This window comes from Peromyscus eremicus, chromosome 17 (assembly GCF_949786415.1).
Source record: "Peromyscus eremicus chromosome 17, PerEre_H2_v1, whole genome shotgun sequence".
Taxonomy (NCBI): Eukaryota; Metazoa; Chordata; class Mammalia; order Rodentia; family Cricetidae; genus Peromyscus; species Peromyscus eremicus.
Genome location: NC_081433.1, coordinates 32,161,507 through 32,183,790, shown reverse-complemented (window position 1 = coordinate 32,183,790; position 22,284 = coordinate 32,161,507). Strand labels below are relative to the sequence as shown.

The 22,284-nt window shown below is 41.4% G+C and overlaps 1 protein-coding gene across 16 annotated transcripts in view; it reads right to left on the bottom strand.

The window, feature by feature from the left end:
* Positions 1 to 21,417, bottom strand: part of Pcm1 (pericentriolar material 1) — a 99,131-nt gene extending 77,714 nt beyond the window's left edge. For 9 of the 16 annotated variants that reach the window (XM_059244353.1, XM_059244355.1, XM_059244358.1 and 6 more), the window contains exons 1-3: positions 21,167 to 21,416; positions 2,230 to 2,346; positions 289 to 534 (exon numbers count right to left, since the gene is read on the bottom strand). In XM_059244353.1, the coding sequence (XP_059100336.1) occupies positions 289 to 534; positions 2,230 to 2,325 (342 nt within the window). In that variant the 5' untranslated portion in view covers positions 2,326 to 2,346; positions 21,167 to 21,416. Of the gene's footprint in view, positions 1 to 288; positions 535 to 2,229; positions 2,347 to 20,992; positions 21,086 to 21,166 lie in introns of those variants that run through there. The other 7 variants (XM_059244364.1, XM_059244369.1, XM_059244367.1 and 4 more) reach the window with 4 other exon arrangements.
* Between the last annotated feature and the right edge of the window lie 867 nt (positions 21,418 to 22,284).

Below are 22,284 nucleotides of genomic sequence, written 5' to 3'. Positions count from 1 at the left end.
ATGTACTAAACTTAGTAGCAATTTCATCCAGTTAGCAATATCTACTTTGATAATGAAGTATCATAAGCTAGCTATTAGAATAGTAATAGCCCAGAGAGAAATACCTTTGGCAAATGTAAAATTACGACTTTGCCTCTCTCCAAAGACAATACTATCATCAGTATTTAAAATTCTCCCTACACATATAGAAACTTTTATTCTTTCCAATCTTTTATTCTTAAGACATATTACTTAATCCATTTCAAGTATTTTCCATGGTATAACTTATTTTGAAAAGAGTTCACAAACCTGATCTAAATCACTGAAGTTTATCCGCTGTTTCAGTTTCTCTAATTCTGCCTGCTCTGGAACAGACATCTGAGTCATATATCTACTATGTGGAAACGTATGTGGAATCTTTGTTCTTCGCCTTCCAACTCCTGGTGATGACTCCGGAGAAATATCATTAGTTACCCTCTTATCACTTGCTACACCAAACTTTTTCTTATTCTTTTCTGATGATCTATTGGCCTTCTTCTGTTGGCCACCCCACTCCTTTAAAAAAGTAAAATCAAAAGTTAATCTGACCTATATCAAACCAAGAAAATAATTTGGTATGCTCAAAACAAAACAAAAAAACCAACAACTTTGGTTTGGATATTAAAATACCATGACATTTTTCACATACAAATACTCTCTTAGAGGTTTATTTCTGTCAACCCACTTTTCTCATTATTATATCTATCCTAATATTAAAGCTTGGCCTTTAAAAAGTTTATTACCTTCCTATTATAGAACAGATATTAAACTCCAAATCCCAACCTGCAAATCAATTTAAATATTTTCAATAGTTTCTTTTTTATTTGAGATAAGATCTTGTTCTAGTTTAGACTGGCTTTGAACTCACCATACAATCCAGGTTAGCCTAGAATTCCTGATTCTCCTACTTCAGTCTGTCAAGTGCTATCAGACTACAGAGATGTTCAAAAGTATTTCTAAAAACTATTCTTTCTAGGGGTTGGGGATTTAGCTCAGTGGTAGAGTGCTTGCCTAGCAAGCGGAAAGCCCTGGGTTCGGTCCTCAGCTCCAGGGGAAAAAAAATACTATTCTTTCTAGCCATCTGTTATGATACATATCTATGCTCTCAACACTCAGGAAGCTGAAAAAAGAAGCTGGAGAGTTTAAAAGAATTCAAGGGTAGCTTAAGCTATGTTGTGAAACCTTGTCTCAAAAAGGTAAAAAAAATTTTCTTTTCTAAATTAAGTAGGGAAATAAACACATCTTTAAGTGGCCTTTAGATTACAATCAATTTGAACAGCAAAAAGAAGATATAACTAGAATTGATCAAGGTTCTAAAGCAATTACTGTTTCCTAAAGAATCATTTAATTTCATATGGTTTCAGTTTCTTAATCTTTAAAATAGGGTACCTTAAAAATAAGATTAAAAATAATATGTATGAGTATTTAGAACAATGCCTAGCATCTGATAAGCATTAATATAACTATTATATTTTATAGGCAAAAAGCTACTACATATTATCCAATACAGAATGAAATGGTATTTTAACTAGAAAATACTTTCATTTACTCATACCTACAACAGAAATAACTGTGCATTCCTGCATTATCCACATTGGAAGACTCTTAGTTACTGCCTTCATTTATAAGACATTTTGCCTCTCTAAAAACCGTTTCTCAACCCCATTCCATGTACGGGTATTCCTGTGAACCTTTTGTACTACTTAGCCCATCCTTTCAAGCCCAGATGAAAAAGAAATTTGTATCTAACGCAAATTTAGCTAATCATAACTTTAAATTGGTCAGTATCTAACTTCCTCCATGACTGACAATCTTCAAAAAGGCAGCCTCAGTATATGACAAAAAGCAGAGAAAGAGAACCGGCAGATCTGGAAGGGAAAGCTGGGTTAGCAGAGGTTCAGAGGAGACAGGCACAGTGGTGAAAAGCAATTGTTGACAACTTCCACTGTCTTTTTTTTCATTTCCTAAAACTCAACTATACTCCATAAAGCACTCTTACCTCTTTATAATAAATCACTTTGTTTAGGTTAAGCTAACTCATGCTTTCTATTAACTAAAACTAAAGTGACTAAAACCAATAATAAGTAGCACAGAGTCCTTTAGTCTATTTGCCTGTGGTTTTTGTAGAGTTTCGGCAAAAAAACCTGATGGGAAAACCACACTGGACATCAGTGGTCAACAATACACCATCTACAGAAAAATATCAATTACCATATTGTTGAGGCGGTCATCCACACTCTCACTGCTCCAGTTTGGTAAGTCCTGATCATGCATGACTTCTTCAAAAGGACCTCCTCCTGTGGCCATGTTGGTTCTAATAATTAATCTCTGAAAAGAAGTAAAAACTAAGCTTTTTAACACATAAAGGCAAGCTTTATTTTAAAATTTATTTATATTTACATTGGGTGTATGCATGTTTTTGTATGTAAATGCAGACATATATGTACCACAGTATATGTACAGAGATCAGAGGACAACTTTCTGGAGTCAGTTCTCTCCTTGCGCTGTGTGGTCTGGGGATGAAACTCAGTCATCAGATTTGTACAACAAGCATTTTCATATGCTAGACCATCTTGTTGGCCCTAACTTCAGAGTTTAAATCATTCCATCAAATTTAGTAGTATAAAGGAATCTCTGAAACACGAATTTTAAGAAATACAATGTCAACCACATGTCACAGATAAATTGATTTATCTGCTATACACAAAAAATAACATGAGTTAAGTAGCAAGAATGATAGAGATGGTAGCACATGCTTGTAATCTCAGTAGTAGGAGGCAGAATTACATGTTCCAGAGCAGCCTGAGCTAAATAAAAAAGAACAAAGGAACTAAACATTTTTCAGAGTACCTATTGTCTCACAGTGTTATATTAATCTTCCTAAAGTCTACCAAACTCCTAAATCTTCCCTGCAGAGGGTTTTGGCTTTTGATGTTCTTTTTGGTGTTGTTGTTTTGGGGCTTTAAATCACATTTATTTATTTATTTATTTGTCTGTTTGTTTGTTCGGTTCATTCATTCACTCATTCATTCATTCATTCGTTTGTTCGTTTATTTATTGGGGGAGTCGATGCTACAATGCAGGTATGAAGGCCAAAAGATAACCTGTAGCAGTCAGTTCTCTCCTCCCACTATTTGGAACTTGAGGACTGAACTTCGGTTGTCAGGTTGTGGCAAACATCTCTATCTAGTGACCATCTCCCTAGGCTGCTCTCTTTTTTGAGATCAGTCTTACTTACTATGCCACCCATGCTGGCTTTGTCCTACTTAGCCTCCCATGTGCTAGAATTAGAGGCATGAACCACCAAATCCAGCAAGATACCCTATGAAGGTTTTGCTTGTGGACATGAAAATAAGGTACTGAATATTATGTCTGGGTCAGAGAGGAGAAACAGAAGCAACAGAGTTGGAACAAAAGCAGAGAGTCAGAAGTAGAAATGACCATGAGAAAAGGTTTCTAAATGGTCTTGAGCAAGATCCTGGATTTCCACCAGCTACTGGATTACCATGTTGAAAGAGGAGCAGATGAAGATGGAAAAAAAAAAAAACAAGATAACTTTATCTAATACGGAAAGTCACTAACTATAAACAAAAGGAATATACTTCAACAGTCAGGTAATTTTACCAGAATCATTCAGTTACAGAGCAAAAATTTTAAATTCAATTTGCTCTGACTCTAAGATCCTAACTCACTCCATTTAATAATATCATACATTATCATTCATAGTAAAACAGTATTTATCTCATGGATATTTTAATGTTACAATATCTATTAGAATAATAGATTAACAAATTATGCAACATTAAAATTTTATCTCAAGATAAAAAGTGACATAAAATTCTACACAATATTAACTTGAAAATCTTTTTAAAAAATACTTGCTTACAGTTACATATATATTTATTCTGGGTTTCTTGTTTTGGGGGGGCAGTCTCTTTTTAGTGCTGAGTAGGGAACCTGAGGCCTTACACATGGTAAGCAAGTGCTCTATCACTTCTCTACCCCATACCATTTATGTTCTTTTCAAGGAACATATACTATTTTAATAATTCTCTGAAACACTGGAAAGAAGCGTATCTTATTCTTTTTTACACACGCATAGGTTTTTGTGGGGTGTGTGTGTGTGCGTGTGTGTATTCATCTGTGGGATGGTACATGCAGTGAATGGAAGACAATTTCAAGTGTACCTCTGAGACATGGTCTCTCATTAGCTTGTAGCTCACCAATTAGGTTAAACTAACTGGCTAGCAACCAAGTCCAGCATTTTCACATGGGTTTTAGGGACCACACTCAAGAACTTGTACATGCAAGCATTTAATGAGCTACCTCCTCAGCTCAAAAAGCATACTGTAAGCAGTCAACATTATTCTTTAAGACATGGAGAAAAAGCTTAATAAAATCAGAATGTCACGTATCTGTTACTTGGCACTATTCAAAAATTTTATCAAGCAGAAAAAATATGAAACAAAGTAATAATAGGGAAAAGAAAAAAAGGTAGTATTCTTAAATGATATGCACTAAAAAATTTACAGAACTTCAAAATATCACTGTGATGGCTTAAACATGTATGGCCCCCATAGACTCACGTGTTTGAATACTTGGCCTATAGAGAGTGGCACTAATAGAAGGTATGGCCTTATTGGAGGAAGTGTGTCACTGTGGAGGTGGGCTTTGGGGTCTCATATATGCTCAAGCCATGCCCAGTGACAGTTCACTTCCTGCTGCCTTCGGATCAAGATGTAGAACTCTCAGCTCCTTCTCTAGCACCACGTCTGCCTGAAAGCTGTCATGCTTCTTACCATGACAATAATGGATTAAACCTCTGAAACTGTAAGTCAGCCCCAATTAAATGTTTTTCTTTATAAGAGTTGCTGTGGTCATGGTGTCTCTTCAAAGAAAGACACCCAAAGACAATCACCAATAACAACTTTAAAATAAGAGGAAAAATGATCCACTTAATGATAAAATATGTAATAATGGAGACTTGCAAAACTTCTGCCTCATTTAAAAAAGCACTATCAAATACTACAGGACAGTAGTAGAGAGAATATAAGTATAAAAACAGTCTTCTCTATTGACAATAGTAAATACTGTAAATGTATCATTTTCCTTCTAAATGTCTAAGTTTAACATAATACAACCCCCCCCCCCAAAAAAAAACCCACTGTTACTCTTGTTGGAACTTGACAAAATTACTCCAAAATTCATGTGGAAGAATTAAGAAGTCAGAGGAAGAATTCAGAAGTCAGAGGGAGGCCGGCCGGTGGTGGCACACGCCTTTAATCCCAGCACTCAGGAGGCAGAACCAGAGGATCTCAGTGAGTTCGAGGCCAGCCTGGGCTACCAAGTGAGTTCCAGGAAAGGCGCAAAGCTACACAGAGAAACCCTGTCTCAAAAAACAAAACAAAACAAAAAAAGAAGTCAGAGGGACAATATAATATGTATAAAATAAGAAGCAAGGTTAGTGATAGATGACAGGTCAAGTGAGTAGAAAGTCAATCCAGCAGAGCAAGCATGAGGAATATCTACACAGACTCATTCTAGCCCAGGACAGATACAATTAGAAAAACGAGGTAATAAGTGGTAATCACAGCTATACTGCTTACCATTCAACAAGTACCACATTAAGAATCTTATCAGCCGGGCGGTGGTGGCGCACGCCTTTAATCCCAGCACTCGGGAGGCAGAGCCAGGCGGATCTCTGTGAGTTTGAGGCCAGCCTGGTCTCCAAAGCGAGTTCCAGGAAAGGCGCAAAGCTACACAAAGAAACCCTGTCTCGAAAAACCAAAAAAAGAAAAAAGAGAAAAAAAAGAACAAAGAATCTTATCATTCACAACTCTGCCATGTATGATTATTCCACAGGCAGGACAATCTCCTAACAATTTGCAAAAAGACTTAGAGCCTCAGCAGATTTCCTCAGCTGGAACTCTTACCCTCAAGCACAAAGCACAGAAACAGTATTCAGCCACACTTCCCCCTGACTTCCAAAGCTATATCCCAGTATCTTTCTACATCACTCATTTCTACAAGTGAACAGAAGTTAATGCCTCTGCCACTAGAGCTTCAATCTCCTCAAACAGAGAAAGGTTACTTTACCCAACACTAAAATAATAGATTAAAAACACAACTGTCAAGGAAATAGGACTTTTTAAAGGACTTTTAAAAAAATGAAATTTTACTAAATTTAGAACACAAAGAAATAAGAACATCTCAGATTGTACTCACACAAAAAGGGAGTCTCAAGATTTCTGACAACAGAAAATGATAAATTGGAGTGGGGGAGAATCTGAGAGATGTACAAAATACATAATTAGCATCTTTAAGTTTTTTATTACTTCTAATTATGTACACATGTGGGTGGGAGATGTCCACAGATGCCCTAGAGCTGGAGTTACAGCTGGTTTTGAACTACCTGATAAAGGTATTGAGAACCAAAGTAGAGTCCTCTGCAAGAGCAGTAAGTGCTCTTACCAGCTGATCCATCTTCTGCAGCCCCAACACCTACCTTTACTACATAAAAATTAAAGACATGTATACAAAAGAAAAAAGTAAATACAAAATAAAAAATAGTAGTCAAATCCAACTGCAAACTAAAATAAGAAACTATTAAAACTGCTAAATTTCATACATTATTCTAATACTGATTGATACTAAAAGCAAAATGGAACCCTCAGATACTGTGGGAATATAAACAGCTATCTTTCTGGAAGGCATTTTGTCAATATTGTATCAAGAACCAAACTTGTTTACATCCCAGTTATTGTACCTCTCCATATCTAGCCTATCTTAAATATGGGGTGGGTGACATTAGGCCTTGGTAGTGCTAAATTTAAAATAACTACATGTTATTATCCTATGAAAATGACAGGATAAATGCTATTAGGCAAACAGTCCTACTTCCACTGAGCTTTGAGAATGCTAAGCATCCGTCCAGATGTGTAATTATGAAGGCTGGACAATGTAGCATCTTTATTTATGGGAAAGTTATACAAGTAAGAGAAAAACAACATTGGAAATCATGCATGCACTTAATTACTGGTTATAGAGGAGAAATACAGTAACCTTTGCTCTTTTCTCTGATTCATATATTTTAATGTTTACACCACTTTATATTAGAAATAGTCTTAACTTTTAAAATAATTATTAATATCCATAGACAAGTATGTCCATTGAATTGAAACTTACTTGAACATTAAACAGTTACTTAATATATTCTAGATGCAATAGTATAACTTGGATTAATAAGGAATACGAGCTCAAAAAGATAGGCAATAGAAGCAGGCCTGTATTTAAAAGCAAATTGTTTGAAGAGGAAAAAGTGAGACTGAGAAGATAGCTCTGTGGGTTAAGTACTTAACACACAAGCCTAACAACTTGAGTTCAAATCCCCAGAACCCAGGCAAAAGCTTAATGCAGTAGTAAAAACATCTACATTCCCATCATGCTCCTATGGAGAGATGGAAGGCAGACAGGAGAATCCTTGGAAATTTATGGGCCAGCAGCAGTGACCAATAAGACGGATTCAGTCTCAAATAAGATGCAAGATGAGAACCAACAGCCAACAGTGTCCTCTGACTTCCCTACGTACTCCATGTTCCTGACACAAATGCAGCCACTCTCACATGTACATGAACACACACACACACACACACACACACACACACACAAATAATATTTAAACAAAACTCTAATGGGGTATGCTATGCTTTCTATAGGTAAAGTAATAACATAACTTTAACATAAATTAGGAATATTTTGGCAAGAAGCTGGCCATGGTAGCCCACACCTGAAATCCTAGTACTAGGAATGATAAAGAAACTGGCAAATTCAATGCCAGACTTAGCTTCAGAGTGAAAACCTATCTCAAAACAAAAACAAAACACTAAAAATAAGGCTGGTGATGTAACTCAGTAGTATAGAGTTTGCTTAGCATGTGCAAGCCTATGAATTTGATCCCAACACTGCCAAACTAAAAATGTATTTGAAGAGAAAAAGTTTCACATTCTAAGTTTATATTAAATTTTGAACTCAAACTTGGCTTATTCAAAAGATGTATTTATAGATCAATGACTGTAAAAATAAGAACTGTATAATTTGGAGGAAAAATCTTTTCTATTAAAGTTTTGTCTCCTGGGCCAGTGAGATGGCTCAGTGAGGATCATGCCAAGCATGATGACCTGAGTCAGATCCCAGATCCTATATGGTAGAGAACTGACTCTTGCTTCTCTGACCTCCACATGAACTGCCCTCCCCAAATAAATGAAGAAATGTTCTGAAACTGTAAAGTCCTGTCTACTGAAACAGAAAGAGAAACTGCTAGCTGTGATGTCACAGATACATGCTGTGGAACTCTGCCCTCCAGGCTTGATATAACTGTTGGCATCTTAGAATCAGTATCTACCTACATGAGACTCACACAAGAATGGACCAAGTGAAGAGGGCAGGGATTAGACCTTCACCTCCCATGCCAGGAATTCACGCCCTCTGATGTCCCTACCACCTAGTCAGTCACATGTGATCCTGACCCAGCTGGTGTGGTCTTTGGACTTCCCACCGTATGTAGGAAAGGAAAGGCTATCTAAAGGCAGGACTCTTATCTACGAAGCTATCAGGACTCCAGCCAGTACTGGGATGACTTTAAAAAAAAAGTGTGTGTGTGTGTGTGTGTGTGTGTGTGTGTGTGTGTGTGCGCGCGCGCGCACGTGCCACACATGTGTAAGTGCCCACAAAGATCAGAAGGGTGTTGGATTCCCTGGAGCTTAAGTTACTGCAGCTCACAACCCAATGTGGGTGCTAGAAACCAAACTCAGGTCCTCTGAAAGAGCAGCAAGTCTTAACCACTCTCTTCCAGCCCTGGGAAATGGGAAGTGGCTTTTAGTAACATAAATATTTTGGGGTCACCTATATCCCTGTAAGTAAGCTCAATAAACTATTGACTCATCAAGCTGGACTTAGATGTTTCTTTGGTTTGTCGGTGGTGAGCAACAGGGTGAACAAATTTTTTGTTCACACCTACCTAGGAAAAGTAACAAACACTTGGTGTCCAAATAAGAGCTTGACAGAACTAGCCGGGCAGTGGTGGCGCACGCCTTTAATCCCAGCACTCGGGAGGCAGAGGCAGGCGGATCTCTGTGAGTTCGAGGCCAGCCTGGGCTACCAAGTGAGTTCCAGGAAAGGCGCAAAGCTACACAGAGAAACCCTGTCTCGAAAAACCAAAAAAAAAAAAAAAAAAAAAAAGAGCTTGACAGAACTAATGAATAAGAAAGGAGCAGCTGGAGTGTCCTTGCTAAGACACACAATTGAAATGATGCCACCTGGGGAGAAATGTTCAAAAAGGCAATCTCAATAAGGCAGTTCTCCATGTGGCATGGAATGGTGTGCTATGGGTTATAAGACTTGCAACTACTAGCAAGCTATCTGCCTACAGGGAAAGTCAGGGCAGAACTCCTAGGGACTGTCTTCCTGTCTTAGGCAGTGACATGCCTTCTTGATGAATGTGATCCTCCAAAGGAGTATAAGCATACCCCTAAAATGGCTGAGGCACTAGAGAACACACTGCAATGCCTGAAAGTAACATATTTGCAATGGGATTTAAAGGAAGCTGCAGCAGCAGGTAAGACTGGCAAGTGATGATGAACTCTCTCTCTGCTCAGAGGAACTTATGCATGTAAAGGAGGAACTACATTAGAAAATAAATACAGCTAGTGTCTTCCATTTTAGTCTCTGCTTTGACAGCTGGGGTGAGATGTCTTTCTGCACGCTGTGAATATGTGTTGCTCTGATAGGTTGATAAATAAAATGCTGATTGGCCAGTAGCTAGGCAGGAAGTACAGGCGGGGTAAGCAGATGAGAATTCTGGGGGAGGAAGAGCAGTCAGAAGTCGCCAGCCAGACACAGAGGGAGCAAGATGACAACGCAGAACTGAGAAAAGGTACCAAGCCACGTGGCTAACCATAAATAAGAATTATGAGTTAATTTAAGTGTAAGAGCTAGTCAGTATTAAGCCTGAACTAATGGCCAAGCAGTTATAATTAATATAAGCTTCTGAGTGATTATTTTATAAGTGGGAAACGGGACTGCGGGGGCCTGGTGGGACCAAAGCAACTTTCCAACTACAGACAGCTAAAATGTATCAAGAAGATGATGAGATCAGTCATTGGCTCGTATTTCTTACAGCTGGTGAAGGGGCTTAAGGAAAAGAGAATAAAAGTAAGATCAATGCTAAATATCCTTCTTGGGATTAATGAAACAAAAGAGAAAGAGGGACTTCAAGGTGGCAGAAAATGAGGTATGACAGAGAGGTAATGTATGATACTCATTCCACCTGGCTAGACTGCATTGCATTCACTACAGAGTTAAGAAAGAAGGAAATTCAGCAGACTTCGGTACTGGTGTCGGTCTGTTGTAGCATTGCTGAACCTGACAGTGGGTCAGTATCTTTAAGAAGTAGGAGAGGCTCAGGCAAATATGTGTGAGTTAGACAGGCATGTAAATCAGGTTCAAAGTGTAAAAGCAATTAAGAGGGGAATAAGAAAATAACAACAGAGAGTATTATTGTAGATGAAAGCAATTGTGTGAGATTTGTGTCCTGAGTTTCTAGGAGGTTAAAAAAAAAAAAAAAAATGACTGGAGGATAGCCAAATGCTGAACTAGTGAGGTTTTGGAAGGCTTTAGGCCTGAACGACTGATTCATCAAAGGAGTGGAAGAAGTGTAGGTGAGTTCCATTGTGCCCACAGCTATGGAGTAAAGTGATCTACCAGGGTGAAAACTACTCTAATAGTTCCCCTAACAGTGGCCAAAGTTGCCTACAGAAGATGAGGACTATATAGGATGATTCGAGACTGAACAATGGATTGAAGACTTAGTAGTGCCCGGCTAATGTGTAGAATATTGAGGCTCTAATACAAGTTTGGGCCAGGTTGCTTTGGTTCCTGGCAGTCCCTGGGAATATCAGGTCAATGCCACCCATAGATAGATATGAAGATAGAGTGGTGCACATTAAAAGGATTGGGATGGGCAGTATATCTCCAGAATACACTGTGTACATTTCTCCTGAGATTAGAAAGTGTGCTCGGCCAAGGCTCTTTTTGCAGCCATGTGTGGCTAATGGAATGGAAATGTGGTGGCTGCAGAGCTGTCCCCGAGTGTCAGGACTGGAAAGCCCAGCACAGACAGAAGAGGCCTGAAAGCACTGCACCTTGCCACTCCCAACTTCCCCTTGGCTGAAGGGGTGGGGAAATGTGACCCATTCCCCAGGATGAGGAGGTGGAACAATTCATAGAGAATGACTGTAGATCAGAGACCTAAAGTGTTTCCTATCCACACAGCTGATTCCAACAATACCCTTTTGAAGAACAATTGATACAAACATAAGATCTCTTTGTGTTGTATTGGATCTTACTAACTGTATTCCTATAGATACTGTATCCTCTTTGGTGCTGAATCCCAAGACCAATTGGCACATGCCTAGAATAGACTATGGTGGCCCTTCAGAGATCACTAACCTGAGTACCTTCCAGATTTAGAAAAGCATCTGAAAATACAAACACAACTAAAGGCACAAGATTGGGGAAATACCCGCATAAGGTACAGAGGCCAGGCATTCTTATGAGTTTTGTGGTTGGATAAGGCTTAAATGATAGCGCTGACTAAATGGTGAAGAAAAGCCCTACAACAACCTGTGCCTATGTAAGCAAAAACATCAGTTAAGGAGTCTAAATATAGAAGTCACTCCAAGAAGCTACAAGACTCCTAATAATACCAATACCATGGGCAGGCTACCTCTCTATGAGGTACAATGCAATCTATTGCCACTGATATTGGTTGAGTGCCATAATCGGATGTTAAGACCCTACAACTCAAAACAGCATGTTCTAGATCAGAATATGAAGAAATCAAGTTAGGAGTGAGCCCCCTCCTTGCTGGCTAGCATTCTTAGTGCCAAAAACCATTATGAAGGCTGGGGCTGGTGTGGGGCGTTTACCCAACCACCCCCACAGTTCCCCAGAGTTTTCTTGAGTGCGAGCAGCAGGAAATATTAGATAGAAGGATTTATTGCGGAGAATATCGCGGAGATAAACAGATAGAAAATAAAGGATAGCCTCGAGAGGGCCTGGAACCTATTCCAACGGGCCCCGACTGCCTCTGCCCCAGAGGTTTTATAGAGACGCCAAGGGGTGGAGCAAAAGACCTCCTCCCCCAGCACAGCCAAGTGCAGACCATCTCAGACACCTGCACTCAGGCCCGTGGTCTAATCATCCTCTATGTGGACCTGCTGGGTAAAGCCACGAGGAACCCGAGAACGGGCTCCCACAGGCTGGGAACTGTTGTCTACATATTATTCAGGTATAGTCACAACAGTGTTAACACCATATGCATGCCAATCAAGATGTACCCATTGGTATAAGTGCCATGACTTATATACATTTGCTTTCTGATAGGATTTAAGGCTTAACTCCAGAAAAAGGGAGTAAACTTTAAATCTGATACTGTAAAACAAACATCTGTGGCTAAGGAAGCCATAGATCCCAATGGGAAAGCTTTGGCCAGCTATGTACATGATATATCTCTAAAAACTCTTCCCGTCAAAATTCTTTTCAACATTTATGTTTATGCCCATAAACTATTGCTGCTGTCAACCTTGCTTGGCTAGGGAAGCTTCTTTTTGCTTTGGACAGCAGCTACAGAAGAGACTCATAAGCAGTCCAAGTACTGAGAACAAGTCACTGTTGCTATAACAAAGAGGCCCATTACTCAACCTCTAAATGTGAGAAAATAATCATACATCTGTATGAGTCTCCCCTACCTACCCACACACAAGGCTCAGGGAACACTATGGAAGAGGGAGCTAAAAGTGTATCAGGATACGGAAGAGGTGGAGTGTTGAACTCTGTGCTCTGGGTATCACACGACTGCTGTCATCCTGAAATCAGAACATGAAACCCACACAACAGTGGGACCACTGATAGTCCCTCATGGAAAGAGGCTCCTGAGGTGCACATGACTACTCTACTCTCTTAAGAATTTACAACACTTAACGATGGCGGAGAGAAGAGACTGTTCTTTAATGATGTACCTGCCCATGTTCCTTATAAGCAACCCTAATTAACTTTGCTAGTTCACCAAGCTGGATTTCGATGGAATCATTTCTCTGGTCTGTCCCTGCCCTCTTTTACTAGAGTGACTTGGGTTCCCTAGAAAAAGTCATATAACAGTATTTATTAACCTAATAATATAAAATTTGTTTAAAGGGCACATTAATATAGAAGTGAAATTAGCATAAAGCTAGAGCTGGTTATGGTGACTCATGCCTGTAATCTTAGCACTTGTGAGGTGGAGACAGGAGGATATATAGCAAGTTCAGTGCCAGCCTGAGCTACATGAGATCCTGCCACAACAAAAAAAGAAATATAGAAAGCTGGAGCTGGAGAGATAGCTCAGTGGTTAAGAGCATATACTGCTCTTGCACAGGATCTAAGTTCCATTTCCAGCACCTATGTCAGGTGGCTCACAACCACTGTACCTCCAACTCTAAGGAATTTTCCATCCTCTTCTGGCCTTCATGGGTACTGCAATCACATGCACCTACACACCTACACACACACACACACACACACACACACACACACACACACCAACAAATACACACATACATGCACGGGGTGGGGGGTAGAGGTAGAGACAGACAGACATAATTGAAAATAAAACTGTAAAGAGAAAAAGTATAAAGCTAAATAAACGCATGTGAATCAATTCTCAATATATTAACATTCAGTAAATTTCTCAAAGGAACTAGTATTTCCTCCTATGAAACCTTTCTAAGGGGGGCTGGGGAGTCAGCTCAGTTAGTAAAGCACTTGATAAAGAATAAGGATCTGAGTTCAGATCCCCAACACTCACATAAACAGCTGACCAGGGTGGTATGCACTTATAATCTTAACACTGGGGGAGCACAAACAGAAGACTCCTGGGGGCTTACACTGCCATGACAACAATAAACAAAAACACTATACCCACAGAAGATCTTTTCCATTGCCCTTTCAATTAAAGACTTAAAAAATAAAAATTCAATAAATGGAGCTGATGAGGTGTCTGAGCAGGTAAAGGTACTTGCCACCAAGCCTAACAATTTGAGTTTTATCCCTGACCCCCCACCCCCCGTGATGTAGCAAAGAACTGACTCTACAAGGTGTCCTCTGACTTCCACCTATGTGCCCAAGTGCACACACAATAAATGCATTTAAAAGTTTTCAAAACTGAGTACATTTCTAGAACTCAAGATACATTTTTCAAATCGAAAAAGCAAACACAAAACTCCAAACTCTGAAGATTTAGTGGAAGATAAGACAAATAAATTACAACAAAATGTAGCATTCAATTTGAATTGACAAGAACTTGAGTTTCAACACTTGTGAGGCAAATGCAGGAGAATCATTGGAAATCTGAGGCAAGCCAGGGGTATACAAAGAGACCTTATCTAAAAAAGGAAAAAAGGCACTTAACCTCACAATGTACCTTACTAACTGAACTTGTTGTCTTAGTTAGGGTTTCTACTGCTGTAAAGAGACACCACGGCCACAGTTGTTGTGGGATATTTGTACACAGTGTGAAGGTGTATTGTTGTGAATGGTGTAATAAAAAGCTGAACAGCGGCCAATAGAGAGAAAGAGGTTAGGTAGGACTTCAGAGACAAAGAGGACGCTGGGAAGGTCAGAGTCACCAGCCACACAGAGAGGAAACAGGAAGTGCAATATGGAAGAGAGGTAATACCATGTGATAGAATGCAGATTAATATAAATGGGTTAATTTAAGCTATAAGAGCTAGTTAGGAACAAGCCTAAGCTATAGGTTAAGCTTTCATAATTAATAATAAGTCTCCCTGTCATTATTTGCAAGCTGGCAGCCCAAAGAAAAATCTATTACACACAGCAATTCTTATAAAGGAAAACATTTAACTGGAGTGGCTTACAATTTCAGAGTTTTAGTTCATTACCATGGCAGGACATGGCAGCATGCAGGCAGACATGGTGCTGGAGAAGGAGCTTAGAGTTCTACATCTTGATCCACAGGTAACAGGAAGTGAATTGTGACATGGGTGTAGTTTGAGCATAGGAGACCTCAAAGCCTACCCCGACAATGACATACTTCCGCCAACAAGGCCACACCTCCTAATACTCCCTTTGGGAGTCATTTTTTCCCAAACCATCCTCTAAGTGTTTTGCCTGCAAATATGTCTGTGTACCATGTGTATGTCTGATACCTTCAGAGACTAGAGAAGGCATGGATTCCCTGGAACTGTAGTTATAGAAGGTTGTGAGCCATCCTGTGGATGCTGGGAAGTGAACCACAGTCCTTTGCAATAACAAAAAATACTCTTAGCTGCTGAGACATCTCTCTATCCCCTCGTCATTTTATTTCTTGAAACAGATTCTTGCACTATAGCATGGTGGTTCTCAACCTTTCTAAGGCTGCAACCCTTTAATATAGTTCCTCATATTGCTACTTCATAACTGTAATTTTGCTACTGTTATGAATCATAATGTAAATATCTGTTATGCAGGATATCTGATATGTAACCCCTGTGAAAGGGTAATTTGACGCCCCCCCCATGGGGTCACAACCCATAGGTTGAGAACAATTGCTATAGCACAAGCTGACCTGGATCTCACTATGTAGCCCAGGCTAGCCTTGAATTCACAGCAATACTCCTTCCACGGTCTTCCAAGTGCTACGATGACAAGCGTGTGCCAGAATATCCAGATTTTTTTTAAAACAAAAATTGTACACATTTACAGGGTACACTGTGGTATTCTGATACAAGTAAACACTTCTATCAAACATTATTTCATTTTTAAAAGATGTATTTTCCCCCTCACCTCTTGCCACCTACTGCAGGTAGGAAAGCTGGTCTGGGGTCACGAGTGATCCTGTCCCTCAATGGCTGCAACACTCAGAAGACTGGGCCTTGCACCTAGCCTGGGCAGCCCAATAGAACTGACCCTGTTGATGGGGCCTAGGTGATCGGGCCCCACCCCTCATCTGCCACATAGTGGAGTGGACGAGGGAAAAGTATCTTCCCTCATCTCCTGCCCCTCAATGCCTGTGACGGTGGGAGAGCCGGCCCTGAGGTCTGAGAGTGGGAGAGCTGGCCCTGCCCCTCACTGGCTGCAGCACTCAGGAAACGGAACCCTGCACCTTGCTTTTCTACAATTACATACTAAGTCTAATATTTTCTTATAAGTAGATACCACTTGCAACCAAAAGTCACTCACTCCCCCGATATTGCTATCAGTCTCAAATCTCTATCTTCAAGACCATCCCAATCCACACCTATGGTTAACAGTTCCCCCTATCAAACACTTCCAACAGATTACAAACCAACTACCTACCTGCACATCCTCCATCAGCTCCAAAACATTCCTCTTCTGTGTCAGTAAAATCTAAAATACCTCTTAATGCACCAATTCCTATCAAATCACTTCTAAATAAAGATGTTCCTTTCCCACTCTTCTGGCTAACTCAATAAAAATAGTCTGCAAATAGTATTTTTCCTCTTTTTAAAAGTATACATCAAAAACACTACCCTACCTTGTGCATCATTTTGTACTCCCCTACCATTGATAATAGTGATTCCTAGTTTTGCTCACCATTCCCTGCTGTGGTAGTTTGAATGCAACTGACCTCCATAATCTCAGAGAGTGCACTATTAGGAGGTGTGGCTTTGTTGGAGTGGGTATGCTTTGTTGGAGGAAGTGTGTCATTGTGTGGGGCGGGTTTTGAGGTTTTATATGCTTAAGATATAAGTGTCTCAGTCGACTTCCTGTTGCCTGCAAGATGTAGGACTCTCAGCTCCAGCACCTCATCTGCCTGCACACCACCACGTTCCCCACCACGATGATAATGAACCTCTGAAACTGGAAGCCGCCACCTCAAATATTTTCCTTTATGAGAGTTGCCAATGGTCATGGTGTCTCTTCACAGCAATAAAAACCCTAAGACACCTGCTTTTATGAACTGTGTGTGTATATGGTTTCTCTTAGTCTCAATTCCAATGTCTATTTTATCTTCCTTGTTCCAGTACCTTTTTCACTCTGAACTGGCAATTTGTTCAAGATCAGGAACTTAAATTTCCTCTCTGATCCTAATTCCTGCATTCTACTATGTCACTGCCTAATTTGCTGAATCTGTTCTTGACCTTTCTGATTATTTCTAGTCCCTTGATTTTCTTTCTCTTATCTTTTAATCTTTTGCATTCTTACCCCAAACCAAGTAATCATTACAAAAATGTCTTCCTAGCATCCTTGACTTTCCTACCTATTTGCTCCTTCTGTTAACTCTAGAAAAACAACTACCTGCTTTCTTTGATTCTATTCACACCCTGTCAAAGTGGTACTGACTTTGGTTTGACTTTTGACAAGACTTTGTTAAGGCATGTGTACTATATGATATACATGTACTATATGATATACATACACTATCATGGGGTAATGTGTATTGTCTATTTTATTCAATGCCTTATCCCCAAACCTTTGTCATTACACACTAGAAGTGTACTCAAGAGTACATTAGAAGCACTCAAATTTATAAAACGAATGTACTGTTCTGCAGTGCCTGTTAACTTCATCCCAAATTCCTTAATGTGATTATCCCTTTCTGATTTTTCCACCACAGTTGTTTGCTCTTTTACAACACAACAAATCTCACTGAGAAAAACCCAAGTCTTCCCAAGTGAATTAAGTCAATTACCCTGTATTTTCATTCCTCATCTCTTCCCTAATTTTTCCTTTTAGTAAAATTTTATAGTAACTATAATTCTTCTTATCTCACAAAATGTCAACCACAATGCAATCATTTAGCATTAAACACTCACATTTTTGACTTCTCCTAACTTCCATTTTTCCTATTCTGCTATAATCTTCCAGCATAAAAACAAAAACACTGAGAACTGCAACTGAGACATAAATCAACCAACCGTCTGTAGTTCGGCATCTCAGTCTGATTTCTGTTCCTCATAAGGGAGTTTGAGTATTTGTTTGCTTTCACAGAAAGCAAGGACAAATTAAACAATTATTAAAATAGAGTATTTTAGCAGGTCATGGTGGTACACATCTGTAATCCTAGCTCTTGGGAGGCAGAAGCAAGTAAATCAGAGTTCAAGGTCATCCTCAACTACACCAGCCAAGGGTACATGAGATGCTGTTTCAAACACAGAAAAGAGACAGGGGTTGGAGAGATGGTTCAGAGGTTAAGGGTACTTGTTGCTCTTTAGACAGCTCACATTTGGGTCTCAGTACCCGCATCGTGATCACTGACCATCTGTAACGCCAGTCCCAAGGAATCTGACACCATTTCTGACTTCTGCTGGCACCAGGCACATGGATAGTGCACAGACATACATGCAGACAAAACACTCACACATAAAATAGTAAAATAAATGAATCTTTTTTAAAAAAAAAAAAGTTTCTTGAGTTCTTTTTATATGTGTGTGATTTTTTTTTTTTTTTTTTGAGATAGGGTCTGTCTGTGTAGGACAGAATGACCTTGAACTCCTGATCCTCCTGTCTCATATACCCAATTCCTGGACTATGGATATACCATTTGCCTGGCTTTTCTTAAAACTGCATGGGAGAAATAAATTCAGATTCTTTCTGCAGATACATACATACATACACACATATATTTCTTAAAAGATCAATTACTTCTAAAATACTTTAAACAAAATTTCTTCTAGTTTTCATCCTTTAGCCATTATAATTTTTTTATACAGCATTTCACATATCCCAGGCAGACCTCAAACTTGGCTATGTAGCCAAGGATGACCTTGAACCTTCAGTCTCTACTTCCCTAACGCTGGGATTACACCCATTCAACACCATTCCAGTTTATCTGGTGTTGGAGAGCAAACCTAGGGCAATAATAGTTTATGCTAGGCAAATGCTTTATCTATTAAGTTAATCCCAGCCCTAGCTATTTATCCTCTACACAGACGTTTTCAATTTCTTTTAACTTTAACTGAACTTACATTTCCCCAGCACTAACTTCTTATGTGGCAAGGCACTATGCCCCGAACTAATGTTCAAAATAATTTTATATAACTAAATTAATGCCTATCAGTTGTAGGTATAACAAATTTTAAAAAGCAGAAAAGATCCTGAAAGCAAGATAAAACCAATTAAGAAATTCTAAAGGCCATAACTTGAGAACGATAAATTCAAACTCGAATGAGCTTAAGAAAAAATTCTGCAAGACAAAGGAATTTCAGACAGTACTGTATAATTTTTTTTTTTAGTTTAGCTATTAGAAATGGAACCGCTCTTTTCTAACAAAGAATGAAGATACACCACAACGGCACGTCAAAAGGCAGAGGGGTAGAAGAGAGACTCTTCAATCCTGCACCAGTTTCTATACGGCAGGCCCCAGCATAAAATGTTCCCAACTTTAATACAAATGAAACTAACATACTAACGTGTCAACTGTTTAGAAACAAAATTTTCAGAAATACCTTTCTCTTTCACAGTTCAAAGCAGTTGTCTGCTTATTAGAAAAAAAAAAATCCCCAGTAAATTCTTACATTCCTAAGTACAGAAAACAAGCACTAAAGTTATGACCTAATATTTCAGATAACCAACAAATGTAATTTATAAACAATTTTAGACTCAAATTTACCTTAACATAGACGTTTAGGTACCCCAAATCTCTTAAGATCCTTCCAAACAAGGTATAACATCCACTTTGGAATATAATAAAAACAGCCCTCATTAACCATTTAAAGACCCATGAAGAAGTTTACTCTCCTGATTAAGTCATTAACTCCCTGTTACTCAAACTATTCAAGAAACTGTTACTCTATCATGTTTTTAAAAAGTCTCATTCATGAGAAAATATTTTCATTACATTTACGAGGTGTACCTTCAACTTCCAAATTCAGAATTAACGTCGGCCGCCAGTGGCCCTGGCCAGTGGCCCTGACCAGGAAGGTGATGGGGAAAGGCAGAAGCAGGTGCACCAGAAGCTCTAGTAACCAGAGAACACAGAAGGCGGGGTCTGGAAAGCGGTTATGGGGCGGAGGGGGGTGGGGTGGGTGGTGGTGGTAGGGGCACCCAGAAAGCCCGCTTCTTCTAGCGCCAAAGCAGGATCTGTTACCATAGTTCGTACAACACACATCTCAACAGCCATGGGGGGGGGGGGGGGGAGGTTGCTTTGTTTTGATGGGCTTTTTTTTTTTTTTTTTTTTTTTTGGAGAAGGGGGGGGGACAACAAGGTGAGCTGCGCAGGATGAAAAGTTGGTTCCAGCAGGCGCCCCAGAGGAGCCTAACACCTAGTCCCTGACACCAGTTTCTGCCAAGCAAGGCAACGCCGTCTGAATCCCACCGGACCTCTTCGCTGCCCCCCCCCCCCCCCCCCCCGGTTTTTGGTCCGAAGAGAAACCGGATCGGCAGGAAGGGACGGCGAAGGGGCCGCGCCGGAGGGGCGCGGAGAAGGGTTCTTCAATTAACCTTCCCTTAGCGAGAAGCTGGCAGAAGTCAGGAACGCCTACCCCGGGGGGGGGGGGGGCCTTGCTGCTCCTGAGAACACAAGCGACAGCGGACACACTCACTCCCGCGGATCCCCGGCCGCAGACGCTCTCCTCCAACCCAGGCTTCGGGCCGCGGGGGTGGAAGGGGGGTGGGGGTGGGGGTGGGGGGGCTCACCGAATGGAATTTGGCGGGTGGGGTGGGAGGGCGGTCACTAGGCCTCAGGCCGCCAAGGCCTGCTGCTTTCGGAACTCAATCACCCCCCCAACGACAGCCAGCCGGCGTCCCCTCCACCCTGCAAAGGGCATGGCTCCAGCAACCAGGGCACCGCGCCACGGGGGGTGGGGGGGTGGGGGTGGGGGGATGGCGGGGTGGGGAGGGTGGGGTGGGGGGATCCTCGGGTCGACGAGAGCGGAGGCGACAAGATGCCGCAGGCGCCAGCACGGCCCCAGATGCTCACCGGAGACGGTGTCCGCCAGTGTCAGCCTCAGCGGAGCGAGCATCGCGCGGCCAGGGGACCCCCCCCGGAGTCAAAAGGGACAGGCGTGGCCGGCCCCAGGGCCCGGCCCAGCGCGACACCACCCTGCTCTCCCGCCCGCCGTTGCCAAGGGCCGCAGACGCGCAGGCGTTTTACCTCTACACGAAGCCGCCCCTGCTGCCAAGGGCGGAGTGGCGGTCGCCACCACCACCACCACCACCACCGCCCCCACCCCCGCCGCAAGGAGCCGCCACCAAGCAGCGGTTCTTCCTCGAAGACCGCGGCGGGGAGGCCCACGGATGCCCGGACTGCCCCGGAGCCCAGCGGCCGCCCTTCTCTACATCAGCTCCGAGGCGCCAACCGCCGCAGCCACCGCCATCTTAGGACCTCATTGTGGTGGGAGAGGAGGGGGGGGGGCGGGCGGAACCGCAGAGGGAGCGGAGGTGGGGGGGCAACGCTCGGCGGGACGTGCGCCGTCTCCTCGGCGACGGCCGCGCGGGGGCGAGAAGTCGCCCCGGCTGGAGCCGCAGTGCGAACCCCAGGCGCGCAGGACGGGCGTCACGTGAGGCTCGGGAGCCTGCGGTCTCCCGGAACGAACCACCTGGTGAAACTACATATCCCAGAAGGCCACTCATCCGGGTAGCCAAAGGATTATCGAACTACAAATCCCAGCATGCTGTGCGCCTTCCAGCTGGTCCGCGGGATTAAGGCTGGAAGGCCTGGGCCGGAGTATTTTGAGTGCTTTGAATTCTCTGGACGAGCTGGAGGCGTCCGCTCCAGATGGAGATGAAAGGACTAGTAAAGCCTTGGATCTCTCCTGTAGTCCATTCCTACCCACAATCCTGTCACGAAACTCTCGGGTCCTTACAATCGAACCCCTGATTTTAACAAGGAGATTAAACCCACAGGAATTAAAATTTGCTGCTCCCGTGTCATATGTGAATAGTCGGTGGAAGAATCGTATTTTCAACGATCTTCGCCACTTGGAACGCTGTCCCGCTTCTTGATTGGTAGAAACAGGTGGTTTTAAGCGGAGTTTAATCTCACGAAGTTTTTCTCTGAACCCCGTTGTCTTCAAATTCCTTTTTAATTTATATTCTTGTTAACAGCTGTATTAAGGTTAGTAAATGGACAGATAATGGCTTTAAAACAGCACACAACTTAAATAAACTTGCAAGGCTTTCAATATGCCAGTCTCCAAAGTTAGATTACCTGACAATTTTAGTTCCGTTCAAGGATATTTTTAGACAGTTCGTTGTTATGGGATGGGGTTT